The sequence below is a fragment of the Pristiophorus japonicus genome, chromosome 6 (assembly GCF_044704955.1).
Source record: "Pristiophorus japonicus isolate sPriJap1 chromosome 6, sPriJap1.hap1, whole genome shotgun sequence".
Taxonomy (NCBI): Eukaryota; Metazoa; Chordata; class Chondrichthyes; family Pristiophoridae; genus Pristiophorus; species Pristiophorus japonicus.
In genome coordinates this window covers 21,740,443-21,765,572 of record NC_091982.1, presented here as the reverse complement: position 1 = coordinate 21,765,572, position 25,130 = coordinate 21,740,443, and the positions used below count along the sequence as shown (strand labels likewise).

The 25,130-nt window shown below is 43.9% G+C and overlaps 1 protein-coding gene across 2 annotated transcripts in view; it reads right to left on the bottom strand.

Moving 5' to 3' along the window:
- Nucleotides 1-4,815: 4,815 nt before the first annotated feature.
- Nucleotides 4,816-25,130, bottom strand: part of arhgef9a (Cdc42 guanine nucleotide exchange factor (GEF) 9a) — a 154,416-nt gene continuing 134,101 nt past the window's right edge. For both annotated transcript variants that reach the window (XM_070881994.1, XM_070881995.1), the window contains 2 exons: nt 18,552-18,620; nt 4,816-4,997 (listed from right to left, as the gene is read on the bottom strand). In XM_070881994.1, coding sequence (XP_070738095.1) covers nt 4,816-4,997; nt 18,552-18,620 — 251 coding nt within the window. The remainder of the gene's footprint in view (nt 4,998-18,551; nt 18,621-25,130) is intronic.

The following is a 25,130-nucleotide window of genomic DNA, read 5'->3' as shown; positions in this document are numbered from 1 at the left end:
GTTTCTAACACAGTCATGTCTTACTGGTGAGTTTACCATGCTACAGTTTCTCTTGTAACAAGAAGTCAGGATTTGCACTTACGTTTTATTGACTGGTGTATCATTCCCTAAAAATTATCAATGAATGCCATTTGTGTTGCAAAAAACGGCAGTGAGACCATGCATAACTTCCAATGGCATCATGCATGCATTGCTTTTCAAATTCAAACAGCAATTTTACAAAATAAACAGTGCGAGACCATCAGATAATCCCTTTACGACTAATTTCTACATATCTAGAAATTAAATTCTGAGCACAATGCTGATATTTTACAGGCTCAAGCTAAATTATAATGTTTACTTAAAGACTTCATTCTAACTAATGAATGTTACACTACTGGCTTCAACAGGACTGTCTTGTTACACAATTGAGCACCCGTTGCATGGCGTGTTGCAATATGATGCTGAGAACCAAATTTCTATATTGAGCAAGATACATTTGGGCATGCACATCAATAACAAGAAAGTCCTATTTATTTCTTATTAAGTCAGTAGAGGCTGCTTATATCATATTATTATAACTATGTAATTGGACATTGCTGTTGTTGTGACTTTATTTGCCAGTGCAAGGAGATGGTTTCCCTCAGACCACCTTCCATCAAAACACTTGAATTGATAATTAAACCTCATTTACAAATCCAGTGCCTGTTACTATGCAGCCTTCAATAGAAAGGCAAGAGATCAAAACTGAAGCATTGGTTTTGCTAGATGCAATAATTCTAACCGACATTGTATGGATGTTAAAGAATTGTTCCTGCCCCTTGTAACCAGCATTCCTTTGTAACTTTTCTTTTTTCACAGGTAGGAAATCCATTTAATGATAATTCGTATGCCTGAGTTTCTCAATTCTTTTCATATTTCTTTAAATGCTGACTGTAGCCTTTTAAAAGTCTTTTTGGCCCCCGCACCCCCACCCCCAGAACTTGCTCCTTAGTTTGTGCATTAATGCTTCACGTGCTCGGTCTTATGTGCACTGGCAGTTCTCAGAATTCATTTTTAAAAGCGCTGCACTGACATATTGAAATAATGATGCCCTGTCTTCAATTATGAGACTTTTCCTATATGAGATTATAAATTAAAAAACAAGATTTGACTGTTTACCTTAGTTCCATATGAACTGGAAAGTGGGGCCACTCCTGAGCAAGTGAAGTTGAAGTATTTTCTTAACAACAGGAACTCTGCTGCCACACAGAATGTGTGGCAATATTGGCACAAAGCTGCATAACATCATTGTACACTGATTTATATGTGCATGTGTGTGTGAATGCCACGTGCACCATTTTCATAGTGGAAAGGTTGTACAGAGCGTTACTTCTACGTGACAAATGACATGGCAAATGAGGAATACAATATGAAATGGGAAGCTGCTACCACCCGTTTGTGTGATGCAATTTTGCTCCATTGCGTGAACACAATAAGGCAAAATTGAGGGGTTGCATTAGTGATAGACTGGTACAATAACCTGGTTTGTATTGGCATCAGTTAATATGCTTACAAGCATGGAATACTTTGCTTTGAGACAATTTGATCCAAGATAAAAATCCTTCTGATTTTAGTTAACCTCATAAACAGTCTTTTAAGTTAGATGGTTACACTTATAGTGAGGTAAAGTCAGCAGGGTGTAGGAACCATAATCTCATTTCATTTCATATCAACCAAAGAACAACAACCTTCATCATTTAAAAAAAAAATCCTTAACTTTCATTCCTTCTCCCTGAAGACTCTGCGTCTTGTTGATGGACCAAAATTCCATGGCTATTGGCAACACTTCAGTGCCTTTCCAAAAAGCTATTCTTCATATATGAGCCTGGACAGTGAGTGTCAGCAGATGAATCTGCCCTTACCAGATCATTGCATTTGTGCACCTTCTAGCAGGTATTACTGGATAATGATTAGGAGTGGGAACCCTTGGCTAATAATTTTGTCTTCTTAGCCCATTGCTGCTGAGATCAACTTTGCACTCCTACTGCTGACCCAAATCATGTCATTCAGCACAAATGAAGAATCAAACCTGGGACCTTCTGGGCTGTATGGCAGAGAATTGCACCACGTCATGATTTTACCACTGAGGGAGCCCAAACCCTATTCAGCTACCCTCTGCAGCAGGGTAACAGATACCTATTGTTACTCCTTCTTAGAGTGGTGAATACATTTAGCAAAAATATGCAAAGATAGCTTATCAATACCCATTAATTCATCAGTGGTATCCTCTCCCCATCCATGTAAGCATGATAAGTGATACATTCACTCTGCTAACTATCATAGTAGTGCTAGATGGTTCAGCAATAGCACTCTCTTATCCCTATACTGGGAAACTTGTGGGGTCATGGACCACATTGGCTTTCTGTCCATTCACACTGCCATTCCAGTCTGACACTGAGACCACTGAGTTGTGGTACATTGGTGGGGATGGGGGGTGGTGGGGGTGCTATACTTTGTTCAAGATCTTGAATTAAGATCCCATCTGGCCTACTAGACATTGCAGATCCCTTAGTTACTTATTGCAAAGAGCATGAGCTAGCAAGATCAGTGTTCTGACCAATATTCCCCTGAGAAACCTCCTATCCAGTACCCTGGTCAAGTGACAAAAAAGGATGCCTTAAATATGAATGCATAGGCACTGACTGGGTCATCCTATGCAGTCACTTGACTGTGCTGTACAAAAATGTCATTGATAAGCTCGGCCTGCCTTCAGATTACAGCAGCACAGAAGCCTTGGCCTTATTCTTTGTATAGGTCACATACTCTGCTGGTGTGTGTTACAATGTCAATCACCAATTGTGATCTGTAGTTTCACACTTGGTCCAACTGATGATTGGACAGTACTTGGTACCCTTCCCAATATAGGCAGGTACTGAAAACCCCAGAAAACTGGACTGGTGGAACTATGTACCAGTCAATCACTAGTTTATATGGCACATCATTCTATAATTTACCTGAGCAAAGAGCTTGAATATGATTGGCCAAATACCACAACAATTACATGAAACTAAATAATTAGGGCATTAATAATTCGATAAGTAGAAATAAAAGAAATGCAAGCCACTAAACTCCCTAAATGGATAGCAATAACATATACCTGATGGACCGTATCTTCAATTTGAGAAAATACATTTTTGATTAAACAGGACTTTAGCTAATTACTTTACTTACAGGGCACCTACAACCTTTATATAGTGACAGCACAGAATGAACAATCTGTCAGTTGGTGGTGAATGACCCTTATATAGCTAAGTGCCTGTGTATTGAATCATATAATAACTAGGTTTTTCTTTGTTGACTTTACTTCTATATTTTTTGGCACTAGTTTAATAAATATTTAATTATTTAGATTGTTAGAAAATAATATCTAGCTATGATTATTGGAAAAGTAGCTCTGTAGTTCTATAAAAATGTCCATTATTATTTCAAAAGATTGGCTATTTTACCATTTTTTATACTATGTATGATTTCATCATATGCATTGGAAATGCAAAATAATGAAATTTTAGCACATCACAAAACAAATGTTTACATCACTTGTGGCACAAAACAGTTTTGTAGGACAATATTTAAAAGATAACTTAACTCCTTAATCTGTAATGGTTCCTCCATAACATAGTTTGTGATCTATTGTGCAGTGCATTGTTCAATCCACAGAATTCCACTGAATTGCAAACACTTCAGTTAAAATAGTCCAGAGATGTCGTAGAGCAACCACACGGGATCGATCAGATGGTTAATGCCATTCCTGTGGAAGCACCGGCAAATGTCCAAGGATGCACAAGGTGAGAAAGGATAAACTGACTACTGCAAATACTTGTTGGTGTTACATTATGCCTTCCAACTCAATTTAAAGAGTTAAAATACAATTGGATCAGTTATTGAGCCTTATTAACTGTTAAGTATAATACTGTATCAAATGTGGATTAAAACATAACAATGAATGTTAATTATATTAAACAATTGATTCTCTGGTCAAAAGGTAATACTTATATATCCGTTGTGTTGAACAATTTTGCTGTATTGAGGAACAGAATTGGCTCTTAACCAACTAAGTACAGAGACAGTAAAGGAGTGATCCTGTCAATTAACTCTTACCTTCTGAATAATTACAAACTCCACAGCTAGTACTTAAAATGCTGTGACTTATGTCTTAACACAATGACTAATAGTCCAGTGTTCTCAAACTCTTACCTCTTCAAATGGAGTTTGGGATTGTTCACTCGGTACAACATATCATATCAGCGCATGGATATATAATAAATCATCAAAAGCGTGGCTACATTTTTAGTCATTAAAATGCCTGTAGTAGCTTATGTAGAACTAATCAAGCAATAAAACATTCACACTCCAGTACATATGTAATAAGCTTTTAGAATAACAGAAGCAGATATATACATACATATATATATATGTATGTACCCACATATATATATAAATATATATGTGTGTGTGTGCATGTGTATGTACAGCTGCATTACAGTGCACTGAAGAGCACACCTAAATTCACATAATCACAAATGAAATAATGGGATGAAGGTTCAGTCTGAATTTCAGTTTTCCTTTCTGACTTTCTGTTGTTATATACTTTATGTTTTTTTTTGAATAGTTGAACCGACATTAAGAAATAATTCGCTAAAATGTTGTTTTGAACCAAGGCTCGGCAGGGAAGGCGTCAGCAGATGGTTAATCATCTAGATCCATGATCCAAACATTGTTTGTTGGTCCACATTTTGTTTTTAACTGCCAAGAGTAAACGTCAAGAGTTAGGTCCTCCCATAACAACATGGCCTGTTACTTTTTAAATGGCGTTAACCTACTGAAGTTCTGCCAGAAGGGAGACTGGCTGCGTTTGGGCTCCGATAGTTCATACATTGACCCCTGAGGTATGCCATCAGTGAGCATGAAGTTTCTCTGATGGACAGGGTCAGGAGGTGCTGGGTATGAAGGAGGCAATGACCTTGTGTAGTTCACTCCTAAAATGAAAAGAAAATGTCATTAGACAATTTTACATGTTCTATTGAATTCTCTTCTCAATACCACATTAAAGTAGCTGGCTAAGCAAATTTACACAACAGTAAGGTCAGTGCACAGTGGTTTCACTTCAAACAGTTATAATGTAAATGCAACCTGAATCTAGTGTGAGGGCCCCACCTGCTGCCAGAACAAAGCAGAGCGAGACTCTCTGGAGGAGGGACTCTCACTCCATTTTGCTTCCGGGTTCACTTGGGACTTCACACCAAGTTACACTCCCAAGTTTAACATCAGTGCAAAGTGGTTTTGCTTTTGCAGTAATGCTAAACTTGGGAAATGTGAATGTAATGCAAGTAAGCCTTAATGAATAATTTTGCATATAGAGAAAACTACAGTGCTGTTCAATCAATTCACTGCAGGGAATCACAAGATATATTTAACCTTACAAAATACCAATCCCAGCATCTTTCCATTACAGAATCTAATCATTCCTTAAATGAGTCCAATGTCCTGACCTTATTCCATTCTAGCTGTTGATCCTTATCTGTGTACAGAAATACTTCTGGATGTCTATCCTAAGTTTGCCTTTACAGCCCTGAAGCTGTCCTGTGGATCTGAAATCACTGCTTTGGGTTTCCTATTCTCTCCTGAACTGCTACAAGGCTGAATCAATCATAAATCTTTATCAGATTGTTCTGCAATTAAATATAGCATGACATTATCCTCATAAATAGCAATAATATTGGCTCCAGTGTACATGCAAGGACATTACTTTGCATTTCAAGGCAAATGCAAAGTCCAGAGTATGATTTTTGTATAAACTATTCCCCAAATTTGTAGGGAAAAGTACTATACATAGAAAATAAGAATAAGAATAAGAATTAGGAGCAAGAGAAGGTCATATGGCCCTTCGAACCTGCTCCACCATTCAATAAGATCATGGCTGAGCATTGACCTCAACTCTACTTTCCTGCCCCCTGATCTCCATATCCCTCGATTCCCCTCGAGTCCAAAAATGTATCTATCTCAGTCCTCAATATTCTCAAAGACTCAGCATCCACAGCCCTCTGGGGTCAAGAATTCCAAAGATTCACAACTCTCTGAGTAAAGAAATTCCTCCTCATCTCAGCCTTAAATGGCTGATCCCTAAAGCTGATACTTTGGCCCGAAGTTCAAAATTCTGCAGCTAGGGGAAACAACCTCGGCATCTACCCTGTCAATCCCCCTCAGAATCTTACATGTTTCAATGAGATAACTAAGACCATCTATTTCGACCTCCGTATCATTGTCCTTGTTTTCAAATCCCACCATGGCTCGCCCCTCCCTATCTCTGTAATCTCCTCCAGCCCCACAAACCCCAAGATGTCTGCATTCCTCTAATTCTGCCCTTTTGAGCATCCCTGATTATAATCGCTCAACCAGTGGTGGCTGTGCCTTCTGTTGACTAGGCCCCAAGTTCTGGAACTCCCTGCCTAAACCCCTCAGCCTTTCTACCTCTGTTTCCTCCTTCAAGTCGCTCCTTAAAACCTACCTCTGACCAAGCACCTGCCCTAATTTTTATTGCATAATACTCCTGTGAAGTGCCTTGGGACGTTTTGCTATATAATTACAAGTTGTTGTTGTTATTCTTGGGATATATGTCAGTGTGAAAGTACATCATATCGAAAGGGAGGAAATCAATTAGCAAGACGTAAGTGAAACCAGTCTGCTTACATCTGCATGATACTCGTTCCCTTAGGGGGATTATCTTGTGGCTGGTTCAAACCTTCAGTTACACAAATGCCAACAGTAAAACATCTGTTAGTTGTCTTGTGTCATCCAGCATTTCTATGTAGGGCTGTGAAGATTATTTTAAAAGTCAGCCTTTTCCAGCTATTCTGTATGTTGTGGTTATTTATATCCACATTGGCCTATTTGCTGAACAAATGCATTCTAAAAATAGCACCAACCTAGTGATAAACACTTTTAAAATGCAGATCTATATTATGGGATCGGAAGAGAGATTCAGATAAATATTTTATCTCAATCTTCCAGAATGCCAACCCTACTGATGACATTTAGTGTTATTATCAAATAATCCTTATTATTTGAATACACAACAAATCAGGTTTCCACTTGAACTTAGGGGGAAACATTTCTTCCAAAGTCTCATCCACTTTAGTATAAAATACAGTAAGTAAAGTAGACTGTATTATGCAAATCCAGGACATCATGATTGTGGTGTGGTTTATCAGCTAGTTAGCATGTAAGAGGGATGAATGAAGAATGGCCCAGAACCATGTCACATGGATAAATATTAACAAGTCTATTACAGGGCAACTTTAGTGGAGGAATTGCTACTTAGCCCCAGATTAGCCAGATCTTGACAACTTTTATCATTGATCTAGTCACAGATCAATTCTTCCTTAGTTTCTCCAATTGGCTCTAACACTACTGAAATAGATTACATTTATTGTTATATTAAAATAATGTTTATTATTTGAATCCAAGATGGCTCCTGGGCTGGCAGCTCCTTGCTGATCTGCTGTTCTCTTCAACTGTATCCTTGGTCATCCATTGTCACCCTTTGCCCTTTCTTCCGCCAATCTCCTTTCTTCCATTGCTTAAGATAGCCTGGCACTGATAGTGAAGGCATTTCAGCCCAAACATACAAGTTCAAACCACAAGTTTAAAGCTACCCCTGCAGAGTCCACTGCCTATCCCCTGATCCAGCATGTCTTTGTTCTCACGGAGCTCTTTCAACTGCTGAAATTCCGCTGAAACTTGACTTCCATCACCTGGATTCCTCTGCCAACAGAGAGAGGCGGGAGTCGAGAGAGGCAGCGGCCTATAAAAGGTTCAGCAGTCCGGGGAGCATCGAGAGAGGCGGGAGTCGAGAGAGTCAGCGGCCTATAAAAGGCTCAGCAGTCCGGGGAGCATCGAGAGACGCGGGAGTCGAGAGAGGCAGCGGCCTATAAAAGGCTCAGCAGTCCGGGGAGCGTCGAGAGAGGCAGCGGCCTATAAAAGGCTCAGCAGTCCGGGGAGCGTCGAGAGAGGCGGGAGTCGAGAGAGACAGCGGCCTATAAAAGGCTCAGCAGTCCGGGTACCGGTGCAGCTCCAGCTGAGAGAAGTCAAAAAAGAAGTAGAAAGAAATCAAAAGGTGACGTCACAGCCAACGTGGTAAGTGATTGGCTGCTGATTGGTGAGTAGTTTTTCTTTTTCTTTATTAATCAGTAACTTTTAACATTGTTGTCGGCAATTTAAGTGTATCTAAGGGTTAAGTCATGGCAGGACAGCTCGGTCACGTGATATGCTCCTCCTGTACCATGTGGGAACACGGGGACAACACCAGTGTCCCTGACGACTACATGTGCGGGAAGTGTGTCCACCTCCGGCTACTGACGGTCCGCGTTGCGGAGTTGGAGCTGAGGGTGGATTCACTCTGGAGCATCCACGATGCTGAGAATGACGTGAGTATCACGTGTAGCGAGTTGGTCTTACCGCAGGAGAAGGGTCCCAGCCAGCGAGGAAATGGAAGACCAGCAGGAAGAGTAGTGCAGGGATCCCCTGTGGTCATCCCACTGCAAAACAGATACACTGCTTTGAGTGCTGTTGAGGGGGATGACTCATCAGGAGCGGGCAGCAGCAGCCAAGTTCATGGCACCGTTGCACAGGAGGGCAGGAAAAAGAGTGGGCGAGCGATAGTGATAGGGGATTCAATTGTAAGGGGAATAGATAGGCGTTTCTGCGGCCGCAACCGAGACTCCAGGATGGTATGTTGCCTCCCTGGTGCAAGGGTCAAGGATGTCTCGGAGCGGGTGCAGGACATTCTAAAAAGGGAGGGAGAACAGCCAGTTGTCGTGGTGCACGTTGGTACCAATGACATAGGTAAAAAAAGGGATGAGTTCCTACGAAATGAATTTAAGGAGCTAGGAGCTAAATTAAAAAGTAGCACCTCAAAAGTAGTAATCTCGGGATTGCTACCAGTGCCACGTGCTAGTCAGAGTAGGAATCGCAGGATAGCTCAGATGAATACGTGGCTTGAGCAATGGTGCAGCAGGGAGGGATTCAAATTCCTGGGGCATTGGAACCGGTTCTGGGGGAGGTGGGACCAGTACAATCCGGACGGTCTGCACCTGGGCAGAATCGGAACCAATGTCCTCGGGGGAGTGTTTGTTAGTGCTGTTGGGGAGGAGTTAAACTAATATGGCAGGGGGATGGGAACCAATGCAGGGAGATAGAGGGAAACAAAAAGGAGGCAAAAACAAAAGACAGAAAGGAGATGAGGAAAAGTGGAGGGCAGAGAAACCCAAGGCAAAGAACAAAAAGGGCCATTGTACAGCAAAATTCTAAAAGGACAGAGGGTGTTAAAAAAACAAGCCTAAAGGCTTTGTGTCTTAATGCAAGGAGTATCCGCAATAAGGTGGATGAATTAACTGTGCAAATAGATGTTAACAAATATGATGTGATTGGGATTACGGAGACGTGGCTCCAGGATGATCAGGGCTGGGAACTCAACATCCAGGGGTATTCAACAGTCAGGAAGGATAGAATAAAAGGAAAAGGAGGTGGGGTAGCATTGCTGGTTAAGGAGGAGATTAATGCAATAGTTAGGAAGGACATTAGCTTGGATGATGTGGAATCTATATGGGTAGAGCTGCAGAACACCAAAGGGCAAAAAACGTTAGTGGGAGTTGTGTACAGACCTCCAAACAGTAGTAGTGATGTTGGGGAGGGCATCAAACATGAAATTAGGGGTGCGTGCAATAAAGGTGCAGCAGTTATAATGGGTGACTTTAATATGCACATAGATTGGGCTAACCAAACTGGAAGCAATACGGTGGAGGAGGATTTTCTGGAGTGCATAAGGGATGGTTTTTTAGACCAATATGTCGAGGAACCAACTAGGGGGGAGGCCATCTTAGACTGGGTGTTATGTAATGAGTGAGGATTAATTAGCAATCTCAATGTGCGAGGCCCCTTGGGGAAGAGTGACCATAATATGGTGGAATTCTGCATTGGAATGGAGAATGAAACAGTTAATTCAGAGACCATGGTCCAGAACTTAAAGAAGGCTAACTTTGAAGGTATGAGGCATGAATTGGCTGGGATGGATTGGCGAATGATACTTAAGGGGTTGACTGTGGATGGGCAATGGCAGACATTTAGAGACCGCATGGATGAACTACAACAATTGTACATTCCTGTCTGGCATAAAAATAAAAAAGGTAAGGTGGCTCAACCGTGGCTATCAAGGGAAATCAGGGATAGTATTAAAGCCAAGGAAGTGGCATACAAATTGGCCAGAAATAGCAGCGAACCTGAGGACTGGGAGAAATTTAGAACTCAGCAGAGGAGGACAAAGGGTTTGATTAGGGCAGGGAAAATGGAGTATGAGAAGAAGCTTGCAGGGAACATTAAGACGGATTGCAAAAGTTTCTGTAGATATGTAAAGAGAAAAAGGTTAGTAAAGACAAACGTAGGTCCGCTGCAGTCAGAATCAGGGGAAGTCATAATGGGGAACAAAGAAATGGCGGACCAATTGAACAAGTACTTTGGTTCGGTATTCACGAAGGAGGACACGAACAACCTTCCGGTTATAAATGTGGTCGGGGGGTCTAGTAAGGAGGAGGAACTGAGGGAAATCCTTATTAGCCGGGAAATTGTGTTGGGGAAATTGATGGGATTGAAGGCCGATAAATCCCCAGGGCCTGATGGACTGCATCCCAGAGTACTTAAGGAGGTGGCCTTGGAAATAGTGGATGCGTTGACAGTCATTTTCCAACATTCCATTGACTCTGGATCAGTTCCTATGGAGTGGAGGGTAGCCAATGTAACCCCACTTTTTAAAAAAGGAGGGAGAGAGAAAACAGGGAATTATAGACCGGTCAGCCTGACATCGGTAGTGGGTAAAATGATGGAATCAATTATTAAGGATGTCATAGCAGTGCATTTGGAAAGAGGTGACATGATAGGTCCAAGTCAGCATGGATTTGTGAAAGGGAAATCATGCTTGACAAATCTTCTGGAATTTTTTGAGGATGTTTCCAGTAGAGTGGATAAGGGAGAACCAGTTGATGTGGTATATTTGGACTTTCAGAAGGCGTTCGACAAGGTCCCACACAAGAGATTGATGTGCAAAGTTAGAGCACATGGGATTGGGGGTAGTGTACTGACATGGATTGAGAACTGGTTGTCAGACAGGAAGCAAAGAGTAGGAGTAAATGGGTACTTTTCAGAATGGCAGACAGTGACTAGTGGGGTACCGCAAGGTTCTGTGCTGGGGCCCCAGCTGTTTACACTGTACATTAATGATTTAGATGAGGGGATTAAATGTAGTATCTCCAAATTTGTGGATGACACTAAGTTGGGTGGCAGTGTGAGCTGCGAGGAGGATGCTGTGAGGCTGCAGAGCGACTTGGATAGGTTAGGTGAGTGGGCAAAAGCATGGCAGATGAAGTATAATGTGGATAAATGTGAGGTTATCCACTTTGGTGGTAAAAACAGAGAGACAGACTATTATCTGAATGGTGACAGATTAGGAAAAGGGGAGGTGCAAAGAGACCTGGGTGTCATGGTACATCAGTCATTGAAGGTTGGCATGCAGGTGCAGCAGGCGGTTAAGAAAGCAAATGGCATGTTGGCCTTCATAGCAAGGGGATTTGAGTACAGGGGCAGGGAGGTGTTGCTACAGTTGTACAGGGCATTGGTGAGGCCACACCTGGAGTATTGTGTACAGTTTTGGTCTCCTAACCTGAGGAAGGACATTCTTGCTATTGAGGGAGTGCAGCGAAGGTTCACCAGACTGATTCCCGGGATGGCGGGACTGACCTATCAAGAAAGACTGGATCAACTGGGCTTGTATTCACTGGAGTTCAGAAGAATGAGAGGGGACCTCATAGAAACATTTAAAATTCTGACGGGGTTAGACAGGTTAGATGCAGGAAGAATGTTCCCAATGTTGGGGAAGTCCAGAACCAGGGGACACAGTCTGAGGATAAGGGGTAAGCCATTTAGGACCGAGATGCGGAGGAACTTCTTCACCCAGAGAGTGGTGAACCTGTGGAATTCTCTACCACAGAAAGTTGTTGAGGCCAATTCACTAAATATATTCAAAAAGGAGTTAGATGAGGTCCTTACTACTCGGGGGATCAAGGGGTATGGCGAGAAAGCAGGAATGGGGTACTGAAGTTGAATGTTCAGCCATGAACTCATTGAATGGCGGTGCAGGCCTTGAAGGGCCGAATGGCCTACTCCTACATCTATTTTCTATGTTTCTATGTTTCTATGTTACACTGCTCTACTGACTACACGGTTTGACTCAGCTATGGTGTCTCTGCTCTACTGTTCAGTCGCTTCAAGGTTTAATTCTTTTCTCAAATTGGTTTCTGACCTCCTGGACTTCTCTGAACATCTAGACTATGTTTCTGCTTTGAACTACACTGGATCAGCACTGGACTGCAATGAATTACACTCTGAGATTTAACTGCTGTGTCTCTACCTCTGCTGCTAAAAGATTTTTTTTTAATAACTTTGAAACTGCGGCTGTGTCTCTGCTGAACTGGTTCTACTGGTTGTTCAGCTTTGCTGGCTTCTGGCTCGCAGTTGCAGTTTCACTTACTGTACAGTGACTCGTTCTACTGGTTTTTCAGTTTGCTGGTCGCTGCTTTGTGGTTTTACATTTTCTCCGCCGCTTTGATCTCCAACTTGCATCAATTTTGCCATCATCTTTCTGCACCTCTACCGCCTCTGATTCCTAGGGCAACTATCTCCAACCTCGCACTCTCGACACTTCAAATAACTTCTGGACTTCACTCCCCTGCTACACATGTCTCTGAATTTGGACAGCGGTTGGGTGCACCGTGCCAACTCCATCCTGTTTATGTTGGCTTTGTCCCTCCATGTGACCTCTGACTTTGACCTTGGTGTTATATATATGGACTTGTATTTACTCTGTACAGTCACCAGAGGCTTCATCCCCTGGAGTCCCAAGGGATCCCATAATCCCTTGGGAGCACAGGTATTTTATGAGGCTTCACAGGTTGGAGAGGCACTCTGGAGACCTGCAATAAAAGACTAAGGTCACACTTTACATTGAGCTCACAGTGTTCAGTCTGACTCTTTCTCCATACACAACAACTGGCGACGAGATACAGATAGCGAACCCAAAGATGCAGAGAACAGTGGGCATCCTGGAGAAATTCTCGGAGGGAGATGATTGGGAACCTTTTGTGGAGCGACTCGACCAATACTTCGTAGTCAATGAGCTAGATGGGGAAGAGAGCGCTGCCAAACGAAGGGCGATCCTCCTCACCGTCTGTGGGGCACCAACGTATGGCCACGTGAAGAATCTGCTCACTCCAGCAAAACCCACGGAGAAATCATACGACGATTTGTGCACACTGGTCCGAGAGAATTTGAACCCGAAGGAAAGCGTTCTGGTGGTGAGGTACCGGTTCTACACCTACAAAAGGTCTAAAGGCCAGGAAGTGGCGAGTTATGTCGCCGAGCTAAGACGCCTTGCAGGACATTGCTAATTTGAAGGACATTTGGAGCACATGCTCAGAGACTTTTTCGTACTTGGCATTGGCCACGTAACCATACTTCACAAATTTTTGACTGGAGAGACCCCAACCTTGAGTAAGGCCATAGCGATAGCCGAGGCGTTCATTGCCACCAGTGACAATACGAAGCAAATCTCTCAGCACACAAGTGCTGCTACAAGTACTGTGAACAATTTGATGTTGTTTTCGAATCGTAACATACAGGACAAGTCACACATACCTGCAGCTGCACGTCCGCAGATGACTCAGAGTCCACCATCAAGGGTGATGAATGAAAGGCCATTAACACCTTGTTGGCACTGCAGGGTGACCATGCCGATTCAAAGAGTATGTTTGCAAGGGCTGTGGAACAATGGGGCACCTCAATGAGTGTGCAGGCGAGCTGCAAAGCCTGTTAAACCTGCAAACCACCATGTTGCAGAGGAGGACAGATCCATGGAGGATCACAGTGAACCAGAGCCTCAAATAGAGGAGGCAGAGGTACATGGGGTGCACACATTCACCATGAATAATGCTGAATATTGAACTAAATGGACTCCCAGTGTCAATGGAGCTGGACACCGGCGCGAGCCAGTTTATCATGGGCAAAAAGACTTTCGAAAGATTGTGGTGCAACAAGGCCTCAAGGCCAGTCTTAACTCCAGTTCGCACGAAACTAAGAATTTACACGAAAGAACTGATTCCTGTAATTGGCAGTGTTACCATAAAGGTCTCCTACGATGGAACAGTGCACAAGCTACCACTCTGGGTGGTACCGGGCGATGGTCCCACGCTGCTCGGCAGGAGCTGGCTGGGAAAGATACGCTGGAACTGGGACGACGTCCGAGCACTATCGCCCGCTGATGAAACTTCGTGTTGCCAGGTCTTAAACAAATTTCCTTCGCTATTCGAACCAGGCATCGGGAAATTCCAAGGAGCAAAAGTGCAGATCCACCTAATTCTGGGGGTGCAACCCATCCATCACAAGGCAAGAGCAGTACCGTACATGATGAGAGAAAGGGTAGAGATTGAGCTAGACCAGCTGCAAAGAGAGGTCATCATTCACCGATCGAGTTCAGCGAGTGGGCCAGTCCTATTGTCCCAGTCCTCAAGGGAGACGACACCGTCAGAATCTGTGGCGATTACAAAGTAACTATCAATTGTTTCTCCCGCAGAACCAATAACCACTATCAAAGGCCGACGACCTCTTTGCAACGCTGGCAGGAGGAAAGGCGTTCACGAAGCTGAATCTGACTTCAGCCTACATGACGCAGGAACTGGAGGAATCGTCGCAGGCCCTCACCTGCATATACAAGCACAAAGGTCTTTGTTTATAAACAGATGCCTTCTTGACCTGTCTGCAGCCTTTGACACGATTGACCACTCCATCCTCCTCTAATGCCTCTCCACAGTCGTCCAGCTGGGTGCGACTGCACTCGACTGGTTCCATTCTTATCTATCTAATCGTAGCCAAAGAATCATCTACAATGGCTCCTCTTCCCATTCCCACATCATTACCTCTGGTGTCCCCCAAGGTTGTATACTTGGCCCTCTCCTATTTCTCATCTCCATGCTGCCCCTTGGTGACATCATCTGAAAACACAGCATCAGTTTCCACATGTTCGCTGATGACACCCAGCTCCACCTCACCAGCACTTCTTTCAAACCCTCCACGGTCTCTAAATTGTCAGATTGCTTGTCTGACTTCTGGATGAGCTAAAATTTTTTCCAGGTAAATATTGGGAAGACCAAAGCCATTGTTTTCGGTCCCCACCACTGACTCCATCCCTCTCCCTAACAATTTGTCTGAGGCTGTAACACACTGTTCGCAACCTTGGTGTCATATTTGACTCTGAATAACTAAGACCGCCTATTTCCATCTCCGTAATATCGCCCGTCTCCGCCCTTGCCTCAGCTCATCCGCTGCTAAAACCCTCATCTATGCCTTTGTTACCTCTAAACTTGACTAATCCAATCCACTTCTGGCTGGTTTCCCACGTTCTACCCTACATACACTTGAGGTCATCCAAAATTCAGCTGCCCATGTCCTAACTCGCACCAAATCACGTTCACCCATCACCTTTATGCTCACTGACCTATATTGGCTCCCGATTAAGCAATGCCTCAATTTCAAAATTCTCATACTTGTTTTCAAATCCCTCCATGGTCTCGCCCCTCCCTATCTCTGTAATCTCCTCCAGCCCCACAACCCCCCTCCAAGATATCTGCGCTATTCTAATTCTGTCCTCTTGGGCATCCCTGATTATAATCGCTCAACCATTGGTGGCCGTGCCTTCTATTGCCTAGGCCCTAAACGTTGGAATTCCCCGCCTAAACCTCTCCGCCTCTCTACTTCTCTTTCCTCCTTTAAGACGCTCATTAAATCCTACCTCTTTGACCAAGCTTTTGGTCAGCTGCCTTAATTTCTCCTTATATTGCTCAGTGTCAAATTTTTTGTCTTATAATCCTCCTGTGAAGCACCTTGGGACATTTTACGATGTGAAAGGCACTAAATAAATACAAGTTGTTATTATTATTTTTTTCTCCTCAGTTTCCTGAATGAGCTAATTGTGCCTTGTTGTGGTTCCACAGGTGCCTGTCCCTTGCCCACATGGCTAATTTTGAAATGCAAGTCCAGACAGTGGATCTTGGCAGATTATCTTCCTCAGGGGGCATCACAATCGAGCCTAATCCTGTAATTACCCAACATGCACACACATGCAATTCCTAGTACTATGGAGGGCTCAAACATGCATTTGCCTATTGTCTAATGACCAAATAATGAATATTCTCCCTGGGGCAGTGCTAAACTGGATGTCTTTGGGGTCAAAATAGCCCAAAGATAACATAGTATATAAGTTTGCAATCAAATCCAATCACCGTGGTTGAATCAATAATGTAATACTGACCTCGGTAAGTCCACAAAACTCCAAGGCAGTGTCGATGATAGACCTGCCCTCCTAGCTCATTAGTAGGATCTAGAGAGGAAGATCCATCAATGGGGGTTGAGATTGTTCTTGTTTGCTCCAGATAACCTCTAGAGTACTGCGTACAGTTATGGTCATCACAGTACAGGAAAGATGTGATGGCACTGGAGAGGGTACAGAGGAGATTTACGAGGATGTTGCCTCGACTGGAGAATTTTAGCTAGGAGGAAAGATTGGATAGGCTGGGGTTGTTTTCTTTGGAATAGTGGAGACTAAGGGGAGATCTTATTGATGTATATAAATGATGGGGGGCCTAGATAGAGTGGATAGGAAGGACCTATTTCCCTTAGCAGAGGTGTCAACAACCAGGGGGCATAGATTTAAAGTAATTGGTAGGAGTTTTAGAGGGGAATTTTTTTCACCCAGAGGGTGGTGGGGATCTGGAACTCACTGCCTGAAAGAATGGTAGAGGAAGAAACCCTCATAGCTTTTAAAAAGAACTTTGATATGCACTTGAAGTGCAGTAACCTACAAGACTACTGACCAAGAGCTGGATCACTCTTTGTTGGCCAGCGCGGACACGATGGGCCGAATGGCCTCATTCCATGTAGTAAATTTCTATGATTCTATAACCCTGCACATCAATGCCCCAATGAGTAGGGTGGTCATGGTTGAACATGTTGTGGGAATCTTCTAGTATCTGCGATTAGCTGGTTAAACTCCAGCAATAAGCTTGGCAGTCTTTAAGCTCGCGTCTAAGCTCTCTGGACTTGGGTAAGTGGGGTGTGTTCCTATACAGAGATATTATGCATTCTACTCATGTGGATGCCTCAGTGGATTCATTTGAATACTTTGAAATTTGGTGAAGAGTTTCCATGTATATCAGACGTAAGTCTGGACCCCTCCCAAAAAAAAGATGCACACTGCACACAGAGGTCTCTGAATAGTGATCAGGAGCAGAAACCACAGCTGACTTTTGGCATGCCTAGCCTAGGGGCACCGAGACAGATTGTAATGGTTCTGCTGCTACCTCAGCCAAAATCAACTATTTCATCATAGACTGTGGATTAAACTTGTGTTGTTCCTGGTCTGTCTGGCTCAGCTGCTCTAAATAAGCAAGTCATCGGGGGACTTTTAGTTTGCCATTGTTAACATTTGCCCTAAACCCTTGGGTATTTTCTGGAATATTTGTGCTTCGGACACTGTAGGCAACAGATGCATGGATAGTCTTCTGTCCATGGGCATATCGGATGTTTTGGCATGATGACGATGATCAGATGTTTTGGCATGCATTGCACATTATTTTCGAACCACTAATAATCAGAAAATTACGTGCAGTGTGGACCCTGAAGTTTCATTATATGCTTCCAGCACATGAAGTCCCCTGCTGACAGCACAAGGTCGGAAAAGTATACCTCATGTTTGTATCTCACTCTAGACTTCTCACTCCAGCAATTAAACCCATTGCAGTATTGTATTTCTTCCCCAAAATCTTCAAGCACTTTTTCATTCATTTTTGCGGTGTACAATTCCATGAATGACAGTAGCCCTCTAGTATCTCTTCTGCTGGTTGCTAGGCCACTGGCCCGGCCGAAACCCTCCCTGGTGGCGCGCTAGGCCGAAGTTTAACAATTGCAAAGGCTCTCCCCCTTAATTGAAGGGGAGAGCCGTGGTGACGCGGCGCCGTGATAACGTCATCGCGGCGGTGACTCCGCACCGTCCCGAACTTCCACCCCTCATCTGCTGACACCGCTGTGTCTTTGCCCCTTAGGTGTAGTCACTGTCCCCATTTACACCGACTTCTGGACCAAAACAAAAAAAAAACAAAGAGCGGAATTTCGCGAAAGAGTCGACCTGAACTACAGCTGCGGTAAAAAACACAGAAATGGGGTGGGAATGTCCCGTTTCGGGCGGTGGGCAATTTATACCTCTAGGAATCAAACCTGGGATCTTCTGAGCAGTGTGGTTTAAGTTGTACATTGGGCAGTGCCTTTACTCACTAAACTATCAGCGGTACTCTTCTTGCTGTATTCTTATCCCAGCAGTTAACTCTTCTTCTGCGACACTGTCTGTGGGAAGATAGATAAGTACAAGGATACATGCTCACCTTTTTGTTTGCTGACTTTTCTTACGGTCATTGCAGCTTGTCTCTTCTGATACTCCGAAATTTCAAACCCTGAAAAGCAGTACAATAAATGAGAGACTCGTAGACTCAAATGAGGCATTTTTAAAGTAATTTTGTGTTCATCAAGGTGAGTGATCTCAATGCTGGTGAAATAATTATTTTGCCCTATTGCATCAACATGTCACATCCTTTTCCTGCACAGCAAGTCATGTACCCGCTCTATGAGAGGCTGCCAATTTATTGATAAATGGTGGGCACTTTTGAGTTATGAACTTATGCTCAGTAGGAACTAGGTTGAAATTGCCCAAACTTGTTTAAGTTAGTCCCTTAAAAATAGCAAAAGGTTCATTTTTTTCATGTTGGACAGGATTCAAACTCAGATCCCAGAAAGGAAAGGACAATGTTCTAACCCACAGAAGCAACTAATCCCAAACAAGTACATTAATACAATAGAATCCAATTAAGATCTACACTAATAAACTCTATAATTTTTTTCAAAGTCAATATACAAAATGATTCCCATATAGTTCCAGAGCTAAGAAATATGAATAAAGCAGTATGTTTTAATATTCTGTAGAATGTTAGTCCTGGGGAATGGAACATTGTCTGTGATTTCCGACATGGGCAGGGATAATTTTCCAAATACATGCTGATGGTTGGGAACCATGGCTGCTGACATATTAAGCATTTTCAAGTCAAGTGTCGATGCACGATACAGCTTCCTCTACTCTACCTGAATTATGTACTTTAGCCCAACAGACAGCATGGTCACATTCAAAAAGGCCAAGCAATGCAAGACTGCTTATTAGAGTGGGCCATGCTTCAGTGGAAACAAATCCCTGACATAACTCTTGAATTATACTGACACTTCTGCATTAATGTCCCTCAGAAACCTCTTAGCATCAAAGTGAAAGTGCTAATATAACAGTAGCCTATGATACCAATATTATAACCTGACATATTCGAGGACAACAATTGGCACCGTTTTCTATTCTTCACAACTGAAACCTGTTGCATTTATTTTAGGCATCTAAGACTCCTGTTAAAGCAATACTGTTAGGGATAGAGAAGTTAAGCCTGGAACAATACTTTCTGATACAATGATGTAATAGAACAGGATGACACAGGTTCAGGATTGTAAAAGGAAGAGACCTGCTTCCTAGCCTCTGACAGCTGCGGAAATGTCTAATGTTAGAAGAGCGCTATTGGAGAGTTATTCTTTTCTATCGTTAGAAACATGAATATAGCTTAGTATAGTGCCTGGGCTCCTTCTAAACATTTATTTTTTAAAGTTTGAAAACTTGGCTTTGCATTGCTCTGATGGTGGTATGGAACTTAAAAGAAAAAGTGTTCATGTGATGTGGGCATCGCTGGCAAGGCCAGCATTTATTGCCCATCCCTAATTACCCTTGAGAAGGTGGTGATGAGCCGCCTTCTTGAACCGCTGCAGTCAGTCTAGTGAAGGAACTCCCACAGTGCTGTTATGGAGGGAGTTCCAGGATTTTGACCCAGCAATGATGAAGGAATGGTGATATATTTCCAAGTCACGATGGTGTGTAACTTAGAGAGGAGCTTGCAGGTGATGGTGTTCCCATGCGCCCACTGCCCTTCTAGGTAGTAGAGGTCATGGGTTTGGGACATGCTGCCAAAGATACTTTGGCGAGTTGCTGTTGTGCATCTTGTAGATGGTACACACTGCAGCCACGGTGCGCCGATGGTGGAGAGAATGAATGTTTAAGATGGTGGATGGGGTGCCAATCAAGCGGGCTGCTTTGTCCTGGATAGTGTCAAGCTTCTTGAGTGTTGTTGGAGCTGCACATATCCAGGCAAGTGGACAGTATTCCATCACACTCCTGGCTTGTGCCTTGTAAATGGTGGAAAAGCCTTGGGGAGTCAGGGGGTGAGACACTTGCTGTAGAATACCTAGCCTCTGACCCGCACTTGGTGCCACAGTATTAATGTGGCTGGTCCAGTTAAGTTTCTGGTCAATGGTGACCCCCAGGATGTTGATGGTTTGGGATTCAGCAATGGTAATGCCGTTGAATATCAAGGGGAGGTGGTTAGATTCTCACTTGTTGGAGATATTCATTGTCCGTCACTTGTATGGCACGAATTTTACTTGCCACTTAGCAGCCCAAGTCTCAATGTCGTCCAGGTCTTGCTGCATGTAGGAATGGACTGCTTCATAAGAACATAAGAACATAAGAACATAAGAATTAGGAACAGGAGTAGGCCATCTAGCCCCTCGAGCCTGCTCCGCCATTCAACAAGATCATGGCTGATCTGGCCGTGGACTCAGCTCCACTTACCCGCCCGCTCCCCGTAACCCTTAATTCCATTATTGGTTAAAAATCTATCTATCTGTGACTTGAATACATTCAATGAGCTAGCCTCAACTGCTTCCTTGGGCAGAGAATTCCATAGATTCACAACCCTCTACGAGAAGAAATTCCTTCTCAACTCGGTTTTAAATTGGCTCCCCCGTATTTTGAGGTTGTGCCCCCTAGTTCTAGTCTCCCCGACCAGTGGAAACAACTTCTCTGCCTCTATCTTGTCTATCCCTTTCATTATTTTAAATGTTTCTATAAGATCATCCTTCTGAACTCCAACGAGTAAAGACCCAGTCTACTCAATCTATCATCATAAGGTAATCTCCTCATCCCCGGAATCAGCCTCGTGAATCGTCTCTGTACCCCCTCCAAAGCTAGTATATCGTTCCTTAAGTAAGGTGACCAAAACTGCATGCAGTACTCCAGGTGCGGCCTCATCAATACCCTATACAGTTGCAGAAGGACCTCCCTGCTTTTGTACTCCATCCCTCATTGTCTGAGGAGTTGCAAATAGCACTGAACACTGTGCAATCATCAGCGAATTTCCCCACTTCTGACCTTATGATGGAGGGAAGGTCATTGATGAAACAGCTGAAGATGGTTGAGCCTAGGATGCAGCCCTACGGAACTCCTGCAGTGATGTCCTGGGACTGTGATAATTTACCTCCAACCACCACAACCATCTTCTTTTGTGCTAGGTATGACTCCAGCCAGTGTCGAGTTTTCCCCTGATTCCCACTGACTTCAGTTTTACTACGGCTCCTTGATGCCATACTCGGTCAAATGCTGCCTTGATGTCGAGGGCAGTCACTCTCACCTCACTTCACCTCTGGAATTCAGCTTTGTCCATGTTTGGACCAAGGCTGTAATGAGGTGTGCAGCCAAGTGGCCTCTTTGTCTCCGTGTCCCAGTGTCCCAGTGTCTCTGTGTCTCCATGTCTCAGTGTCCCAGTGTCCCAGTGTATCAGTGTCCTAGGACTGGGCATCGGTGAGCAGGTTATTGGTGAGTAAATGTCAGTTGATAGCACTGTCGACGACACCTTCCATCACTTTGCTGATGATTGAGAGTAGACTGATGGGGTGGTAATTGACTGATTGGATTTGTCCTACTTTTTGTGGCCAGGACATACCTGGGCAGTTTTCCACATTGTTGGATAGATGCCAGTGTTGTAGCTGTACTGGAACAGCTTGACTAGAGGCACGGATAGTTCTGGAGCACAGTTCTTCAGCACGACAGCCGGGATGTTGTCGAGGCCCATAGCCTTTGCTGTATCCAGTGCACTCAGCTGTTTCTTGATATCAGGTGGAGTGAATCGAATTGGCTGAAGACTGGATTCTGTGAGAGTGGGGACTGAGGCGGAGGCCGATATGGATCATCCACTCAGCATTTCTGGCTGAAGATGGTTGCAAATGCTTCAAGCCTTGTCTATTGCAGTGAGGTTGGGGATATTCATAGAGCCTCCTCCTCCTATTCATTGTTTAATGGTCCACCACCATTCACGACTGGATGTGGCTGGACTGCACAGCTTTGACCTGATCCGTTGATTGTGGGTTCACTTAGACCAGTCGATAGCATGCTGCTTCCGTTGTTTAGCATGCATGTAGTCCTGTATTGCAGCTTCCCCAGGTTGGCACCTCATTTTTAGGCATGTCTGTACTGCTCCTGGCATGCTCTTCTTCACTTGTTATTGAACCAGAGCTGGTCCCCTGGCTTTGATGGTAGAGTGAGGGATATACTGGGCCATGATGTTACAGATTGTGGTGAAATACAATTTTGCTGCGGCTGATGTCTCACCACACCTCATGGATGCCCAGTTTTGAGCTGTTAGATCTGTTCTGAATCTATCCCATTTAGCACAGTGGTAGTGCCACACACCATGATGGAGGTTGTCCTCAGTGTGAAGATGGGACATCGTCTCCACAATGACTGTGCGGTGTTCACTGCTACCAATGTTGTCATGGACAGATGCATCTGCGACAGGTAGATTGGTGAGGACTGAGCCATATACTCTAGGAAGGTCACAACATCAATGATCAGATTGTCCTGAATTAGCTGATCACAGCCTCAGAGATGTGAAAGAATAAGCTAGAGTTTCTGCTTTCGACCGCTATCCAATGACCACTACTGGAAAATGCATGAATGCCAGAGAAGGACAAGATTAAGTTTAACTCTGAGGCTATCATTATGAAATACAAGTTTTTTCTTTTTCTTCTTCTGTTCTCTAAGGTTGGGCAATACAATCCTTGAGCCTCGAGGTGTAAAAAAAAAGAAAGACTTGCATTCAAATAGCAAGGTGTAAGCTCATGTAATGTCTCTGTAACAGCTGTAGTCATGTCTGACAACACAGTGGTTGCAAGTGCCTGCTTGCTCTCAAGCATTTCCTTCATTCATCATGGTGCCTCTCTGCAGTGTTGCACTGAAGGCTCTCAATGGTGGCTGTGGATGTGCTGGATGACATGATTACACATTCTATCCATTTGGAATACGCATCCACCACCACCAAAAACATTTTGCCCAGGAAAGGACCAGCATAGTCGATGTGGATCCTCAACCGTGGTTTGGATGGCCATGACCACAGACTTAGCGGAGATTCAGTCTGCCAGGCCACCAAACGTGAGACCTGGCAATGGCCTTCATCATCACAATACCAGGATGGGTACTGTGTAAATCCTGTACAAATCTCTCCCTGCCTTTCTTTGGCACAACAACACGATTACCCCATAGAAAACAATCAGATTGAATGGATAGTTCATCTTTTCAATGGTTGTAAAGTTTGGTCTCATCACACACTTCCCTGGGAATGGCCGACCAATCAGTACTAAGGACACAACTTTTTACAAGTGATAAGATCGGATCCTGGCTGGTCCAGGTCCTAACATGTTGAGCAGTGACAGGCGACCCTTCACTCTCAAAGGCATCCATGACCAACAGTAGACCTGCGGGCTGTGGCCTTTCCACCTCTAGCGTGGGCAACAGTAAACAGCTCAATACATCGGCACAATTCTCGGTGTCAGGTCTATGGCGAATGACATAATCATAGGCAGATAATGTCAGCACCCACCTCTGGATGCGGGGCGATGCATTGGTATTGATACCTCTATGCTCTGAAAACAAAAATATGAGCGGCTTGTGATCGGTTCCAAGCTCGAAACGAAGTCCAAACAGATACTGGTGCATCTTTTTAACCTCATATATGCAGGATAAAGTGTCTTTCTCTACCATGCCGTAGGCTCTTGCCGCTTTAGTCATGCTTCTCGACGCATATGCCTGACACATGGGATTGTTGGAGCACGCAGCCAACCACACGTGATGAAGCGACACAGGCCAATACTAAACGCCTGCATGGGTCAAAATGTACCAGCAATTTGTTGGAACAAAGCAGATTTCTCGCCTTCTTGAAGGCCCTGTCTTGAGATACACTCCAAACCCAGTTGTCGCCTTTTCTGAGCAGCATGTGCAGTGGCTCTAATAATGTGCTCAATTTAGGTAAGAAATTACCGAAGTAGTTGAGAAGACCAAGGAACGAACACAGCTCCGTCACATTCTGGGGTCTGGGTGCATTTTTGATGGCCTCTGTTTTCGAGTCCGTAGGCCTGATGCCGTCTGCAGCAATCTTCCTTCCTATGAATTCGACTTCCAGTGCCATAAAGATGCACTTTGAACGTTTCAGCCTGAGCCCCACTTTGTCCAGACAACGTAGAACCTCTTCCAGGTTGTGCAGGTCTTCGGCAGTGTCAGGACCTGCGACCAGAATGTCGTCTTGGAACACCACGGTTCTAGGGACGGACTTCAGTAAACTCTCCATGTTTCTCTGAAATATGGCTGCAGCCGAGCGAATTCCGAAACAACACCTGTTGTAAATGAACAGCCCTTTATGCATATTGATGCATGTAAGTTTCTTCGATGATTCGACAAGCTCCTGTGTCATATAGGCCGACATCAGATCCAATTTGGTGAATGACTTTCCCCTTGTTAGTGTTGCAAACTGGTCATCAGCTTTTGGTAACAGGTACTGATCCTGTTTCGAAATTCGGTTGATCGTGACCTTGTCATCTCCACAAATCCTGACAGTGCCATCACTCTTCAGCACAGCAACAATGGGACTAGCCCATTCATTAAACTCAACCGGTGAAATGACCCCTTCAAGTTGGAGTCTGTCCAGTTCGATTTTGACCTTCTCCCTCATCATGTACAGGACCGCCCGGGCTTTGTGATGGACGGATCTTGCATC